The sequence below is a fragment of the Gallinula chloropus genome (genome assembly GCF_964237585.1).
Source record: "Gallinula chloropus genome assembly, chromosome: 18".
Taxonomy (NCBI): domain Eukaryota; kingdom Metazoa; phylum Chordata; class Aves; order Gruiformes; family Rallidae; genus Gallinula; species Gallinula chloropus.
Genome location: NC_140103.1, coordinates 6,002,506 through 6,020,619, shown reverse-complemented (window position 1 = coordinate 6,020,619; position 18,114 = coordinate 6,002,506). Strand labels below are relative to the sequence as shown.

General features: G+C 46.4%; 1 protein-coding gene across 1 annotated transcript in view; it reads right to left on the bottom strand.

The window, feature by feature from the left end:
- COL5A1 (collagen type V alpha 1 chain) overlaps window positions 1-18,114 on the bottom strand; it is a 151,373-nt gene that overhangs the window by 95,622 nt on the left and 37,637 nt on the right. The window contains exons 3-4 of the mRNA XM_084272484.1: window positions 13,927-14,140; window positions 13,132-13,294 (exon numbers count right to left, since the gene is read on the bottom strand). Of these exons, the coding sequence (XP_084128610.1) occupies window positions 13,132-13,294; window positions 13,927-14,140 (377 nt within the window). The remainder of the gene's footprint in view (window positions 1-13,131; window positions 13,295-13,926; window positions 14,141-18,114) is intronic.

The following is an 18,114-nucleotide window of genomic DNA, read 5'->3' as shown; positions in this document are numbered from 1 at the left end:
TGACTAAGCCAAAGCATTTGCAAACTAACAAGTGTCAGGAGCTCCACAGCAGCAGCTCTTCAAGCAGTTCCTTCCAATTGGTTTTTAATCTATTCACATGGTGTGGGATTTTTTTTCCCCTAATTGAAGCATCAAGTCAGATTATGGCTCTGAATCCTTGCAAGCTGCAAATTAGACTATTAAAAAAAAAAAATCTCTTAACACTTGCTCCAAAACCTTTTGCTTCCTGGATACACTTAAGCAGGGCAACTCAGGAGGCACCTGGCAATGGGCTTTTGTGACCGCAGCCTCCGCTTAACAGCCAAGAAGAGACATTTTCATTCAAGGATGAAAGGAAACAGGGCAGTGTGACAAGGTGGTGACAGCCTGACCGCCGTCCCAAGTGCTGCCCAGCAGAACAGCAGGGCTCAGACCCTGCCAACTGGTGGGACAACCTGGTACTAGAACCAGGCAAAGTTTGGCTTCAGCATCAACAGGTGCCGTGAGGAAAACAAGGAAGATTCTTTTTTACCCTCCCCTGCATGCACATGCTGGCTGCCACTCCAAGGAGCAGGCAGCAGCTTGTACCTACACCTCCAACCTCCATCCAGGTGCTAATTGCTTTGGTGATGCCCCAAGGCCAGGGTGAGGGACCAGCATGGGTTGGCATTGACTGGACAACAGCCCCACGATCAGCATCCCACAAAATTCCCATTCAGGCTCAGTGGAAAGCCATTCAAACTGATAGCCTGCACACTGTGGGAGGGATTTATATAGAGGGAGGACAGTGTCAGCCTGACCTTCCACTGTCCAGCATGGAAATTAAAAAAAAAAATTCCATGAAAGCCCAGCCCAGGCCTCTGAGAAATGAATAGGACAAAATGAATGGATGTCATTGTCTATCCTGATCTGCCAGCCCTTTAACTAGCAGTTAATAAAGCTGAGAGGGAGAGAAAAGATGAAACAATGAGCAATTTTGAAATAACGCCCTCATTTTGCTCCCAGCCTATTCCACACAGCATTGCCTTGCTGCAGCCAGCGCTCGATATCCTGCGCTCCACAGATCAGGCTCAAAAAAGGGATTTTCTCCCTTTTCCTTGTGTTCATTAGGAAGTCCTGGAAGAAACCCAAGTCCCCATCTGCCCTTGTCCTCCACTGCTCTTTGACCACCAGGTAGCCCAGGCCTCTTCCCCATCAGTGCCATCACTCTCCAGGTCCCAGTTGCCACCACCTGAAGGTTATTCCTACTGCAGCAGGGCCAAAGGCACATGGCCCAAACAGCCCCAAAGCCCAGCCAGTGTCTCCATTGACAGCCTGAGCTGAGCTTTGGGCAGTGCCCTTTATCCAGGTTGCATTTCTCCTATGAAATAAGGAAATCAGCGCTTTCCTTGGAGAGGAGACGTGGCCTAGAAGGCAGCATAGAGTTTCTGAAGACTCCACGTAAACCCAAATTAGAGCCCACACGGCTGCCCAAGGCTGCCCAGCCTTCACATTTCTTCTCGTGGTTGTGCAGACCTAACCACACACTCAACCTCCCTATTTTCTTTACCATTTCATTTAGTGCTGCATTTCCCCCATCCACCTTCATCTCCTGATGTCACCGCCTTACCAAGGGCTGATCCCACCGTTCCAAGTTTCCCCTCTCCAACCAAATCAAATAATCCACTAATAACCGAGCTAAAGGGCTGGCTTTTTCCTATAGAAGTTATTTTTCAATGACATATGTGTGAACCATAAGGGATAGTTTAAAAACAGATTCCCCCTCATTACAAGCTGCGGCGCAGCACATCACGACGTTGCTCTTTTGTGTCTTCCCCCCTCCGCGCCGAGCGATGCTGTTTCCTGGCTCCGGTTTCACATTGATTTATTTCCCTTTCATCTATGGAAAATTAGGAACAAGATCAGCTTCTGCTGGCTGCACCGCCCACACGAAGCTGGATACGCCAGCGTATTGTAAGGGGGACTTCTCTCACAGTGGAAAATATGTAGTAAAGTGAAGCTCTTGGCTTAAGTTACATGTTTGAAAACTCGCTGTTGGAGCTGCACTGAGCCAAAGTGGAGGCAGTTGCTCAGTTTTAACTCAGTACCCTGTGTAAACTGGGTCGTGGTGTCTGCCTGGGTGGTGGTGGTGGTCCCAATGACCCACAGAAAGCTCTGGGCTTTGTTCCTACCCCAGTTATGGCAGGGGATGCAAAGGCACAGGGAAGGTGGGGAACAGTCTCAAGAGAGACTTGGGGAGCAGCCAGTCTTGGTACAAAAAAAAAGGAAGCAGCAGCTGGAATAAAATCTGACCCAAGGTCTCCAAACATCTAGCTGTGACCATCTGTGATGGTCCAACGCAGCAGACAGCATTTTGCAGCTCCATCAGACAATTTACACCCCTGCTACAAGGGCAGGAAGAGCAACCGGGGCAGCCCCATGCTGCTGCTCTGTGGATTTCCCATCCTCTCCCCACCTCACTCCCTAAACACTTCCCCGAACTCCAGTACGAAACCCCAGGCGAGTCCTCAGACAGCTCCAAAGCACAAGGTTCATTTCGGAAAGCCTCAGCCTCCCCCAGTCTGGGCTCACTTCCATCACCCAAGAGTGGCTCTTTGCCTCTAGCATCACATCAGGGCTTCCTGCTCCCATCCCACAACAGCTGGAGCTTGTCTGAGTACTCAGACACCTTAAAGCTACACATCCCTTTTACTCCAACTTCTTTCCCCCTCATAGCTGAATGAATCTGGAAGCCGAGCTGCTGTCTTCCCAACCCCACAGATGGACTTTCTATCCCCTGACTGCCACAACCCCAAGATCCGCCCTGAGGTTTCATCCTCAGCCTTCCACACAGAGGTGGCTCAGGATCAAGGGGTTTGTACACACAGAGGCTTTTAATCAGGACTTGGAGCCTTTTCTGCCCCAGGAGGTAAATACAGAATTCAGGTTTTATGGATTAAAGGGAATGGGGGAAAAATAGACCTGGCTGCCAAAGTTCTCTCAGGGTGTAAGTGGGATATGTTTAGCCATGGGGACATCTGCTGACACACTCAGAACTTAACTTAACACCGAATTTTGGTTGGGAAAGAATTTTCCTGCATTTGGCAGGCGACAATCCCCAAGCTGTGGAGCACCAAGCAGGACACATCTGCTGGGACCACCCGAGGAGGAAACTTTTGTGCAAGTTCCTATTGCTGTTTCCCACCGTTGTTGCAAATTTGGCCAATGCTGCTCAGGGAAGAGCCGAGCTAGTGTGCATAGAGGTGTAATCCCACCTCTCATCCACACCTTCCTCCTCCTTTCTCCAAGAAACTGGGCTGTTGCCTTCACTGATTTTCACAGACCTCTCACCTCTGTGCTCCAAAGCCTTTGGAACAACCACATTTCATCACTGTTAGTTGTCATGGAGTCATAGAACATATGGAGTTGGAAGGGACCCATAAGGCTCATTGAGTCCAACTCCCCATCCATGAAAGATGATTTGGGATTTTTATTCCTGCAGGAGAATCTCTATAGAGCATCTCCCATCCCAAATCCAGCATTCATTAAGTCTTACATTTAAACACGAACCCGCACATGGCTCCCACAGCAAAGCTCATCAGGCACTACCCAAGGTTTCCATCCAAGGAAAGGGAGCTGGGTTTGTAGACCCTATGGCCTCAGGAACAGATGTGAAGTTCCACCCAGAAATGTGTTTAGCTGAACAAAAACCATTAAGGAACAGGAAGGAATACAGCATGACCAGCGTGGCCAGCAGTAGCTGAGCATCATGGCTCAGATTTCAGTATTCTGAGCGGCAAAGCTGGAAGAGGGTAAACATAATTTGCAGATAAATTTGCTTATACAAGGCATCAAAGCCTCAGGAAAACCTTGCTATGTTTGCAGACATTCCAGAGCGGAGAACACTGCACAAAAGTAATATTCACCACAAATTCTCTCATCTCCCCACACATTTTGCTTCAGTGGCCAAAGCACTGTTTGTTCAAGCAGACTTGACCTCCTGAACCACGGCCAGTATGTGGCTACGTGTGGAGAACAATGAGCCCACGGTTAGAGACTTTTTTCCGTGTTCTTGGAGGGAATAGAAAACACACACACACACACAAATAACACAAATCCCATCCAATATTCTGTACAACTCATTAGGAATACCCTCTTCCAGCTCCCATCCCCAGGGTGATGTATTTATTGTGAACATATACATTCAATCCCACTCGGCACTGTCGAAGTAAGTAGTACACCTGCACGCTGGGGATGTCTGGAGTGGGCTAGGATTTTCCTTTGGGCTTTGGCAAACAGCCCAGACTGCCTCAAAAAAAAAAAAAAGAAATAATAAAAAGGCCTCTCCATGCGTAAGGAACATGTGTTTCATTTGTTCATACCTAAAGGACAAGGGAATGGGTTGAGCACAAAGTCAACTAAGAGGTTTCTAAGTTAGGATGGTCTTTTCTACGCTGGGTTTACTCAGTTCTGGTTGCAATGAGAGGTTACTGGCATAAAAGTCTAGCTTAGAGAGGTGACAGATGTCAAGCAGTGTCCTGCAAAGGCAGGACGACAGCAATAAGGACCTAAATCTCAGAAAAACATCAGCTTGAGCACTGCTAGATCATCAAGTACACAAACCCATCTATCCCTGACCGGTCTGGGTGAGCTCAGAGCTCACCATCCTCTTCCTCAAGACAGTGGCTCTCCCATGAGCTGCGTACTTCCTATAAGTTTGCCACAATAATGTAACTCTATCAAGCCTTTTGCATCTAGAAATGGATTTTGTTTTCCTAAACACAGGATTCTGTTTCAGAAAATCACTTCTTTTGCAAATAAAGACTAATTGGCATGTCACCTCATGCATAAAACAAGGTTCTCAGATTAGCAGGCAAGGGGGAAGCATGCTCAGATTTGGGTCGGTGGCACGCTATCGCTTTCTGCTCTCAATAATCACTTTTCCATATTGTATAGTGATGCTGCCAATGAAGTTCAGCTGGAAACCTCTCCCCAATAGGAAGAATATTTGGCTTTTTTCCCCCCCATGTTCAAGCTGAGGAAAATCATCCTTCCCAAACATTTGCTCTGCTCTTCAGTGCCTTTCTAACACTCTGGGTCCCCCTGCGGTACCTTTTTTGCTCCCAAAGCCCTGCCCTGCTGCCTGCTCCCAGCAGACATCTATGTCCACAACGCCACTGTAAACCTTGGCATGATGTCACCGGAGAGGAGCAGGTTTCCAGCATTACATCACCCTGTCTGGGCTCAGCAATCAGCCTTCTGCACCTCAGAGTTTCCATGGAAGAAACCAAGCCCCCTCCTCCTCCTCCCTCCTGCTATCTGAGGTGGGAAGCAAACTAGAAACGAAGCTGTCAGCTGAAAGAGTAACGACACTACACCTAACAGCATCCATCATGTATAACGAGCCTGCCTGCGTCGCTGCCTGCTAGCATTTAAATACAAAGCTCTGCCAGGGGAATGTCAGGAACAATGAGACACAACTCTGCTCCCCAAACCCCACAATCCCTGCGGTACATGGAAATTGGTTTGAAGGATGAGCTTTGCTTTCCAGAGATCACTCAGTTTTCCTCGTTAGCAGTTTCAGCTCGTTTCCCCACTCAGCAGGAGGTATCCCAGGCCAGATAAAGTGAGCAACAGCCCACCTGTCCTCTGCATGCTGTGGCCCAAAATGACAGCAGTGATGAAGAGCCCCATGCAGTATTGCTTAGCATCCCTCCTGCTGACAGGTCTCCCCAGCATCCTTATCCATGTCCTCCGAAATGACAAAAGCTCATCTGAACCAACAGCCTGCCAGAGTCCCCAAAGCAAGCACCCATTGGGCTCCAAATTGCCCTCTTGAAACATAAAACTAATAATTAAAGCCTTATTTATTTCCACTTTGTTAGCCCCTGCATATGATAACCACAGCTCCGCTTTATCACCACCCCAAGGAGCATCAGCATGGCTTGAGGGCCATCCCTTTCCCTTATTTTTAAATTACAGCACATCCTGAGCACAGAGACCCAGAGGAAGGTTATTCACATTAACCCATGGAGGTGGCTGAAATTGAAATCCAGGCTCCCCACAGCAAGAATCCCATTTGACACATGTCACTGGATGCTAGAAGGGGCCCCCACCCAGTGAGGGACATCCCTTGCCTTGAAGATAACCCTCACCAGCACCCAAACCAAATCTGAGACTGGACAAACTACAAGCAGCTGTAAGACTGTGCAGCTTCCTAAGCTGATGCATAACTTGGCCATATTAAAAGATAAACGATGCATTGTGTAACTGTTAACCATCAATAAAAGCACTTTTATCTCCTGATAGAACAATAAAACATACAATATTCGGGGAGGCATACTTTCCAGAGTACCTTCAACACCAGCAAACTGCCAGCACACAGTTTCTTTTTTATGAAATAAACCCTAAAAAAAACAACCAACCCCAAACCAGAAAAGTTAGAAACAATTAAATATGTGTTTGGTAATTGTGGCTAATAAGGCTACATCATTACAGGCAAGCCTGACCCAGTCAGAAAGCTCGACTGCAGTCCAGATGGCAAAACTGCCAATTACCCAGCAAATGTAAATAAAACCCAAGAGTTTGAGCAAAGTATATGCAAACAATTAATCTGATGTTTCTACCCAAGTCCTTGCTTTTCTTCCTGGTACCCAGCAGACAGAGGTCAGATGAAATGATGTCAGCTTAGGATTCAAACGAAACCACCTGAAGCACAGATGAACTTTTACAAGCTGTTTTGCAATTCTTATTCTGGATCCTGTCCTGCCCTTCCCTCTGTGCAGACACGCTGATAAAACCAGATGACGTCCCTGGGTACCTGTGTAAGACGATGCTGTGTGTGAGACCCTGCCAACTGGAGCCACATATCACGTTTGGGTTTTGATTAGTCTGACAGCATCACTTGGACTCTGGCACCAAAAAAACCTCACCATTAATTGCAAACCCGTCCAGAGGTATAACCTTCAATAACTGTAGACATTTCCTAGGCAGCATTGCTACTCTGGAAGAACCTAGCTCTCTGATTTAATCCGTATGTCTCGAGTGCACCATTTTACTAAAGAGGATCTCTCTGAAAAACCAAAAGCAGAAGAAATGACGAGAAAACCAGCAACTAAAGGGAGAATTATTAGGAGACTGGGGAAAGCTACAGACATCTTCAATAAAGAAGCCTAACGCTGGCTCAGAACGTTTTATTTTCCATCATCTCACACCATACTATAAGCTGGTGGTGTAAAACATCAACTCTTTGCACTCCCTGAAAGGCTCTACAGCAAAAGAGGTGAAATCAGATTTGGCAGGGCCAGGAAAGCAGGCAGCCAGGACTGTAAATTAGCTGCTTTCAGCAGTCTGCCGAGGTAGGGAAAAATACACGGGAGCATCTATCTGTGGCGCATCTTGACAGAGAAATTCACATCAGTAAAAACCCCTAATTAATTAAAAAAATGCCTTTTGACGGTTAACAGAAACTTAATTAAGCATTGGCTCTGCTCAGCTCCTTCCCAACCCCCTGGACTAAGCCCAGATCCCACAGAACATGATGGGTTCAAGCCCACCGCTCATGAGAAGCTTCAACTGAGCTCAGTGGGGCCGCAGTGATGCTTCTGGTTTGAAGATATTGGGGACCCTGTTGCTTCTCCTGTAAGCAAATACATAAATAAGCCTTCCCATGTGCTCTGTTCCCCCTATGGGTCTGTCCCCATTTGCACAAGCCTTCTTGCAGAAGAACAGCAATTTGACACATGAACAGCAGATCTGCCTGCAAAAGGGGAGCCCTAAATCTGTCCTCAAACCAAAAAAATACCCTAAATACCTTACATGGATAGGAACCCATTCATACACCTTCTGCTAAAGTAGAAACTATCGATCCAACTGTATAACCTTAGAGGCATTCAGAAAAATAACGTAGCAAAACTGTAAAAAATAAGAGCTTTTAGCACTTTCCAGAACTAGAAATGACACAGCCAAGAGCATGAGAAGGGAGGGAGAACAACCTGACGATAGTGAAATGAAATCTGGGATTATCAACCCCAGTGATAATTGTTTTTTTAAGTGTAAACAAGGCAGAAGATGAAAAGAGAGTTGGCATTTCAACCCAAGGGGAACACAGCACCTGAACGGCCCCAATGTCTCAGCTAAGAGCACTGAAGCGTCTATTCGGCTTTGTCTTGTTGCGCCTTGAAACATTCAACAGCCCTAAGAGCACCTCTGGCATCTTGCCCGGGCTTTCTGGCTGCCCCAGCACAAATTGCTTTCCCTCCATTTCTGATGTCTTGATTTCACCAGCGGTCCTCGAAAACACAAAGAAGAAAAAGAGAATAAAAAGCACCATCCTTTCAGCATCATCCAAAGCCCAGCAGCGCGCCGCATCTCATCCCAGGACAAGCTCTGGCATAAGCTAAAAGCAAATACACTCTCAGCCCCCTCACGCTTTCACTACCTTGGCAGATCCATGTCCTCAGGTATCCAAGACCCTCTGACTTTGCACCTTGTTTGGCAGGCTCAGTAGAAACCACTTGGTTTTACAGTACCAACTAGAGCAATGAGACGCGGTTATGGCACTCAGCTCGACAAAATAAGCTCCTCTTGTCTCCAGAGAAGCCAACAGCAAAAGACATAAAGCTTAAAAAGCGATTTACACACGCACTGAGCTTTTCCCCTCATGGGAAAGCTAATTTCATCTGCACCAACGGCAGCTGCTGCTCCAAAACACCGGCTACCTTGTAGGAAAACCCTACAGAACTTTAAATGGAGGAACCAAAACCAACTTGCATCAGACTCAGCTGTTCCTAGGGCATCTCCAGCAGTTTTACCAAGACCTGCCTTTATTTTTTTACCAATGCCCATATGGCAATTTTAACAATGCCAGTGCTTAGCTCTGCCAGCAAAGGTGCTGTACAGTACCTTTCCAGGCACCGTGGCCTCACACAATAGTCTCCTGACAGATCAGAGGTCAAAGTGGGCTTGTCAGGAGAAATATGGAAGGTATCACAGCCAGGAATTTGGCACAGTCTGGATGAGTTTCATTTCATTCATCAGCTCATCGCTGTTGAAATGCTGCTCTACAGAGTAATGCAGAGTAGTACAATGGGGCTGGGGCAGTGCAGAAACCAAACTTCTATGGGAATACATGAGATGCTTCAAAACATCATTGCAAAGGGGTTAAATTCACCTAATCCAGGCCAGGGATGGCAACATCACCTTCCACAGGCACTGTGCAGCTCTTTCCGCGCATAAAGATCCTCTGGCTGTAGGTTATGGGATGTATCAGTTCACTACTGGGACTGCAAGGCAGCACCAGCAACTTAACTGAGCCAGGACCTGAGCTTTGTTTCAACCCTCATCTGCTAAACTAGAAAAACTTGAGCTCAGAGCCAGCTGAACACTTTTTGAGAACAAGTGGTAGGATGGAAAAGCCAACCCATGAGGAGATGCCATCTGTGTAGTCCTGGGGCACGGTGGTCAAACGGACTGAGATGTACACTGTTTTGGTTAACTGCATCAAAGTCTTGTCAGGTTTTGGTTGGGGATGGGACAGACCCTAACTGAGCTCGTCTGCTCTCCCCGACAGCAGAGAACCCCAGGGAGACAGGTGCTGTGCCCTGAATGCAGTGAGAGCTGTGTGCAGAGCAGAAGCTCCTTGGCATGAGCATCTTCCAAGGTCGATCTCAGATGAAAGCCCACAAAGTACCAAACAGCCCACAGCCATGGTAGAGTACAATGTGCAGCATAAGAGCCATGTAAAACCCTGAGGCAAAGCTTTAGCTTGACAAGCACTCAACTCACCCACAGCTCTCACACCAGCACAGGCTGTTCAGTCCCAGCATCTGCTGGTGGGTTAGCCCTGGGATGGACATGCTGCCACCCACAGAAATAGGCTGATGCCGCCAGTGCCTTGTTATTGGCACAAGATCTGAGGGGATCCTGCACAGAAAGGGGATAGGGGGGACTGCCCAGGCAGCCCCTGTGGTACATCACTGCAGGGCAGAGGCAGGAACCTGGCCATCACATCCCTGGGATGTTTTGGAAAGCCTGCCTGGGTTTCAGGCAGATGATGCTTTGCTTTCTGAGAAAGGGACTTTCCTAAACATCATCCTTCCTCTGTCTTTCCAAGCCTAACCATTAGAGTGTGCTAGGACTTGAGGTCAAACCTATGTTTAAAAAGAAAAGAAGTTTAAAAAAAAAAAATCACATCAAAAGCAAAGTTAATCCCTCTAAGAAATGAGATACATTCACATGTCTTCTGACTTCCTCCTAGTGCTGCTGTAGCCACAGGAACACTGCTTACTACAGCCTGCAAGCAGGGAGAGAGTGTTTATCCTGCACTGTTTCTTTTCTCTCTCCTCCTCCTGCAAAAAGGCCCTTTGCTGCCTCACAACAGCATCCCCTCAGTCACAGCTTGAAGCCAGCCGCCACTTCCCAACCCCGGCGCGAGAGCCTGTCCTGACATTTGTAAACTTCTGTTTTGAACAACAGCTCAGCACAAAACTCAACTTGTATAACCTGGGCTCCAGGCTTGGCCCCTTTTCAAACCTACCCGGCATTCCCCCCGGCCGTACAGAGACACCCACACAGCCTCTCAACTAATTGAATTTTAATGAGAGGAAGTCATTTTTCCACTGGAAGAATGTTGTGCTAGGGAGAAACGTTTTTGAAACTCCCCTAACCTTCCCTGCCAGGCTTCTCCTGCAGCAGAGCACGAGTGAAGAATTCCCCATCTGGGTGCTCGACTGATGAGCACAGCAGAGCCACTTCGCTTGCGACCCCGGCTAGACCTGGAGCTTAAACAATCCCAACTTTCCAAACAAAAAGCATTCTGTCAGGGTTTTGTTTGATTTCCATCCTGACAAGGAGAATATAAATTCCCACTGCTCAGAGCTCATGCTGCTCCGTGCTGAAACGCAGCCCAAGCGCTCCCCAGCATCACCACCCATCCCATTCCCGACTAACTAGGTTGTTTTAACTTCCAATGGATACTCAAGAGCCAGGCAACTCCCTGGGTGCAGAAAATACCAGGGAGCACCTCACCAGCTGAGGTTTGCCCACAGGACAGCAGCAACTTCACCTCATTGTCCTGCATTCAGTCCAGAAATTACCTGCTTTCTAGGGATACACAGCTTTAAGACCTGACACCAGTTTCCCACTGTTCTGAGCCACAATCTCTGCTTAGGCTCACAGACTGTGGAAAGAAGAAAGGAGGGACCAAAGGAAATTAAGTTGCTGAGATAGGAAGGAAATTAGGTTATAGCCCACTGCCTCTGTGAAACCTATTAATTACATACAGCTTAAAGCTGCTGGGGTCTTGATTAGCATGTGCTAAACACCCTGAAACTCTCTTTTTCTTTGATGAGGATAACAAAAGGAAAAAGGACAAATATCAGAACTAGGGTGGGTTTTTTTTTCATGTATATGCTGTATAATATCAGTATGTATGTTGTAAGACAGGGAAAAACCACTCGCTAATCATCCAGTTCTCAGGAAGTGCCTGAAATGATGCTGCATCTTGTGCCCAGAACAGGCAACATGCTCCAGTGAAGGGGAACCTTTGTCCCTGTTACCCCACCACCCAGGATTGAAGGAGTTTTACAAGCTCTATGAACCTGTACCCCTAGAGAAACCCTTTTCAGTGAGGGAGCTGGTGCCAGCCCCAGGGGAAGGGTCAACAACATGCACTCCCTTGCCTGGCAGAGGGATCAGTGTTCCTAATGAACTTTCAGTGAGCACCAAAAGCCAACTCAAGCTTTAGGAGCAGATACAGGAACTCAGACTGCTGCACTGTGCAGAGCAGCACAACTGCAGGGTCCTTACCAGGTTTGGATGTGATACCAAGTTCTTTAAGTGGATCTACTAGATCCCCCAGTGCAGGGGCTCCCCAGGAAAGCTCACCACTTTATATAACTCCACTTATAAGTACAGCATCCAGTGCAACTGCTGAATTTTTTGGTAGAACATCCAACACACGTGAAAGACTCCAGTGCCCATTAAACCCAGTTTTTTCTTTCCATTTGAACTGTTAAAACTTGCCAGCAAGTGTCTATTCGTTTAATACCATCTAAAGTTTTCAGCTCCAGCTCTGTAACCAAGATTTTGGCAGCAGTGTCCAATCCATGCATTCTTGCTCTGTGTACAGCAGAGCAGCTCCCAGATGTTGCTAACGTTAAACAGACTGGAACTTTCCTTCCAAGTGGCAACGCAATGCAGATGAGAGCTGGGTTCGTTACAGTGCTAATTATCCACCAATAGGAAATGTTCCCCATCCCTTTGCTGGGTTGGGGAGGTCTGTGAGATACAGCTCTTTTGCCACATAAACAGAATAAGAATAAGGAAATAGGGAGTCAAGAGGTCTTGGTTTCCACCCCATTGCACTTGCGCTGATTCTCAGGGAAGCAATTTGAGCTTGCAAGAAAAGATCGGGCACAAGATGCTCACACACATGAAAAGCCTCAGAAGCACAGCAGACCACAAAAGCTGAGATTGCTAGTGAAATGCATATATTAAACTAGTTGCTGAACTATGGGAAGAACTTCTACCATATGTACCGTGTCTATAAATAATCCTCTATCTCTCAGCTTAAATCAGAGGAGCTCATGGGAACATTCCACCCATCACGATTTTGGTTTACTTTTTTACAAAGCAGTTGCTGTGTGGGAGGGGACAGGGCTGCCAAACAAGCTGCAAGGAGAGTCCCCTTATGGCATAGTAAGAGAAAGCAAGAATCAATGGCCAACGCATGGGAAGAGAGCAAGTTCCTATATAGTACCAGAGAACTGACCAGCAAGGGAGCTGCTTTCCTCAGCCTTCTTCTACTGGCAGCTTTATTTAGGTTGTAACACAGGGATGAACAAGCCCCCTGTGAGCTCTTCCCATGTGAAATGAGCTGAGAGCACAAGCCCTGCAGACCCCAAAATCCCCACACGGGGTCTGGTTTAGAAATCCAATGAGGGTGTGAAACCAGAGAACCAGAGGAGATCCCTCTGACAGGTTATCTGGCCCAGCATTTTCATCGTTGTTATGGAAAGTATTCACTGAGATGAAACAGGAACTGTAGAAATATTGCCTATGAGTGTTCTATTATGCAAAAAACCCAATGCACATTTCAAAATTAACTACCCCATCAACCCAGCTCATCATCTCCAGGGAACATCTCCAGAGCTGTTCGTTGTCATGACTTACCTCAAAGACTTCCTCATCCAATATCCTTGTTCCAAATACAATGATGCCATTGACGTCAATGATGGGATGGTCACTCCGGTCTAAGAACTTGGTTATCTTCTTTTTACAGTCCAAAATCAAGGTGACATTTTTCTTCTGCACACTGATAGCTACTCTGTGCCACCTAGAAGAACACAGTCCAGAAATGTCTTAAGAGCTCTGGGCTTTCAAGAGCAAGCTAACAAGTGTATAACAGAAAAGCTTTCAGAAACTGGTGTTCTGCAAACCTTCATGCCAACCATCATCTGCAAACACACAAAACCATCCTTGGGCAAACCCTGAAGATGTTATTTGAAGGAAAAGCAGCTGTATTGACAGGTGATGCCATTCACTTCTCATCCCTTCAAAAGAGGTAGAGGAGTGCCAGTTCTGCCTTCAGTAAGAGGCAGAGGGAAAATCCCTGCCAACAACCACGTGGCTATCCCAACATTTCCACCCTCCTTATGTCCCACAAAAGGCTCAACATGGATTTTGCAAGACAAACTGATCTCTTGAGGCCCTTTGCAGCACAAGTCAGCAGCATTCTTATCCCCAGAAGGGTCAATCTGCACTGACCAGTACATGATTCACACTTCTTACATACACACTATTTTTTCACCAAAGGACAAATTTCAAGACCAGGACACTCAGCAGCAGTCAAAGGTGTGTATATACATTTCTATACATACATGGCTCCTAGTTCACACAATGTTTAACATGCTGGTATCGATATAAACAACGTACTGTTTTTTCCTTTGTGCACAAAATTTCACTTACTTGCCATCTGCTAGGTTAATGCCTCTAAAGAGAGGATAGTCTTCTGGGCCTGGCTTTCCTGTATGGTCTTCATACAGGAATACAGGAGATCTACCCATCTCCACACCAATTTGCTGGATCCCTTGCTCATTGTAAATTGAGATCAAGAAGGACTGACCTCCTTTCTTCGCTTTTACAGTGGTTAGAATGGAGAAGTCCTCTGGGAATGGGGAAGCTGGAGTGGAAAAGCAGAGAGGTTATAGTCAGGTTTCCTTGAAAATTAATCCCTACAGAAAACAGTTTTGTTATCCTACAACCCACAGGGAGACCATTGGTTTATTCCTGTAGATATGTGAACATCAACCCTAAAACATAATATTGGGCAGTGTCTTAGTTGCCAGGTGAAGATCTAGCTTTATCATAAGCCTACTGTGATGTGGGGTTGGGATGGGCTGTAACCCAAAGCAGACTGCACCAAAGCCAGTGTAGAGCAGAGTTCCCCAAGGGCTACCTACTCTAAGGGCACATTTCAAAAATAATCAAGGGTAGAACTGAGCATCTTGCAGAATCAGTTTATGATGAGAAAGTTCTTCCAGCCCTTACTGCAACCTACCACAGAGCCAAAAGCCACCTCACACTTGAACTTGCAAGCAAAGTATAGCAAGGGGTCTAATGTTTTGGGACTAGACCATAGTACTGGGGAAACAGAGGTTTTTAAAAAACCCAGAGGTTTTAAAAAAGGTGTTGGTTTAAATCTATTATCTGCACCTAACCCTCCCTTAGTCTGCCCCGGAGCTTTTTAGGACAGAAGGCAAAAACTTTCTGTTTCATGTATCATGAGGTTCCCAAAGCAGCTTGAGATGTCAGAGGGATACGGGACATTAATCATCCCCTGCCAGCTAGGCACACACAATACTGGAGGGTTTTATTTAAGGGAGTAGGGAAGCTGCATCAGGTTTTGTCTATTCCAGGCAAGAACAGAGCATTCTGTGGCTTTGGCTTTCAGGGTCGGTACAGACAAAAAATATCTGAAAACAGAAATAAATCTGGCAATCAGCAGGAGATGCTAATTTGTCTGCATATTAAAAGGCATCATACAAACTTCATAGCTTTTTCTCTACTCGAGAAAGCCACCCTGCCTGATCTCAGGTGATTCCTGGCTGTATTTTTACAAGCTTTGGAGGATTAAAGCCATTAAAACACAAAGCAGGTACAGTCAGCACAATCCCCTGCAAGGCCAGATGAACCCATCTGAGGTTTGAAAGCAATACAGGCATCAAGTACAGCTCCTTGGCTTGGGTTTTCTTTACCATTCAGACTGGAAAGATGAGCCCAAACTGAAAAACCTGGAACACACACATCCCAAGCAGGACATCTTAAACACACCAGAAGCATTAGTAAAGGAGCTTCCTACATCTAAGTATTGGAGATGGGACGGAAAGGGCACTACTCCCTCAGACGCTGCATTTCAGCAGGGTATCTTTCCTTTAAGGTCCAGGCTTTATAAAACAAGGATCACATTGTGCTGCTGGGTATCTGCTTGAGAAATCTTAAACCACAGCAGGGCAGAGTAAAGTGGGGCAGCCCCACGGCGGGCACTGCGGTGTGCGCGCTGGGACCATCTACGTGTGTGGCAGCCGGCAGCACGCAGGGGAGGCAACGACACAATGGAGCATTTTTAAACTGCAGATCCACAGCCACATCAAACCACTAAAAAACCCATCAAGCTCAGTGCCCGTAAGCTTCAAACAGATTTCCCTCACCCCTTTAGGCTTTGCTCAGATGGTATCTCAGGGCTGCAGAAGGGGTTTGGTCCCAAGGAGGGAACCAGGAACATGGGAGTGGGGAATTCTTCCAACCACAGTGAAGGTAGCAAGTTCAAATGCCAAGTGACCATGAGCTCACTCTCTCTTTAGCTTTTACTGACAAACCCATGTTTAAAACACATCTAACTGCCTAGCATGGGGCAGTGGGGAAGGTGGCGGGGGGACTGGCAGCATGAGCAGGCTGGGCTGTATCAAAAGTGACTGCTGCTAGAAGCAGCTTGTGCAAGCAAAGACACCCAGTGGGACATCTGAAGGTACCAGCAGAGACACTCCGTGTTTGCACCAAATTAACGTCCCTCACCTTAGGTAAATAACATTTGGAAAGGAACATAAAGCAGTATTCTGAACTGAGGACTCCGAGTAATTAACTGCCATGATTACAGCCTGATTTCCCCCAGGAGACCGACCCAGATATTTGGCAAAGGCAGGCATCCGATTATTGTGTCTCCCTTAGGATGCACCGAGCTTTATCTCCCTCCTGCTGTACACAAATCCTCCTGTAGCACTGAATCAAGACCATACGCCTTCCTGGTTCCAATTATGGACTACAGTTTTGGGCCTTTTATGTAAAATAGTTCATGTCCAAAGTTTCATTATGAATCCACAATATAGTACCTTTCAACTTGGACAAGCTGCCAACTCATTAAAAAGCTGCTTTTAATTTTTTTCTTTTTCATTATTATTAAAATGTCTCCATGGTAATGCAAGTTTCTCAACCCAAATAACCATAATGAATGAATTATAGCTGACATTACTCTGTTACTGCTCTGCTGTCCTGGCAAAATAACAATGCCTTCACTGTCATAGCTAGAATTGACCCAGGCTATTAAATGATGTATGAAAATGCATCCGCACAGAGCGCAATACTAACAAATACATCACAATAAATATACAAAGCACATACAAATTGACCCAAATCCCCTTAAAGACAATGAAGACACCCCTCCAACAATGGGGTTGGGCTTTAGCCCTTAAACTCCTTCACTTTTTCCAAATGAGGTCATGCTGAGAGGTGTCAGGCATCCATCTCTTCGCTTAACAGCACCGTGCCGGTGCTGGATTCAGTCCAGCACTGCTCCTTTACCCCACAGCCAAGCCCTTTCAAATTCATCACATGCAACCTCCGGCAAGGCAGCAGAGGGTTAAGATCCCAATTCTGCAGATGGGGCCATGGAAAGAGCTAAGGAGGTCCAGGGTGGGTGAAGATCCCTCCTACACCAATCTCATCATCTTCACTTGAGCACATTGCATCCATGGCACACCCCAGTATGCACACCAGTGGAGTCAGGCTGAGTTCCTTCTTCCTGAGCACCATGACCAGGGATTAAAGGTTCTTGTGCAATCTCATGGTCTTCAAGACAGGAAAAGCTGGGACCTCTTCCTAATCCAGATCCTGCAGGTGCATCCAAACACAGCCTAAAATAAAGGGCCCTGCTGCTGAGCTGGGAAGGGCAGGGAAGATTTAGCTGCTTAATAGCAAAAAAAATATACATATAAATAAATTCAGCAGAAGCAATGAGCTGATCCAGCTCTGACACAAACACAAAGAAGATCTGTTGTGTGAGGCAGTGTCATTTCCAGAGCCACTTTTCAAAGGAAAACAGTTCTTCAGTGTCACCAACTTCTGGTCTTTTTCTTCATCTGAAAAGACTCTTTTGGAATGGCTTGTTTTCCTCAGAAATGACTCTTCAAGCTGTAACAGAGATTTCTGAGCTCTTAGGTATACATGCAGACACCCACAAGCAGTGTGGAGGATATCGTTTGCTAGAAGAATGCAAATGACATTTTGCTGGCTGCTACTGCAAACTTTATCTTTCTTGCTTCTACTGGAAGAGGACTGTTTTGCTGGGAAGCAGAACTTATTTAGGGAGTGAGGACAAAGAGCATCTCAGCAGATTCTCACACTTGTGGGCTTGAAAACAACCAGACAAGCTTTTTTGTGTGCGTATATATATATATAGCTTTGTTGGCTATGGAAGCAGAATGCAAAGCCCATAAAATTACCATCTTAGAAAAGCACTGGCTTCTAATTAACACAAAATAGAATGTATGGTGTACATTTGCCTAGGGTGCTTTATAGCAAAAAGGACAAGTTATGCTACAACCCACCCGCCTGTTAGCGTGGAATCACTAAAGCCACATTTCTCCTGGTACGTTGCACTGCAATTATTTTGTCCTTTATCTCCTCTCATTCATTTGGTGTCGTGAGCCGAAGTCACATCTAGTTATGGAGATGTACTGAGAAAACATCTGTTGATCTCATGGAAAACTCTAGGGGTTCTTCACCTCCCTCTTCCCTTCCCAATTCCTTAGGAAGCAGCAGCGAAGACTCAATGACTTGGGAAGTCTCCAGAGAGGGACAGAGATGCTTCAATCACCCTGT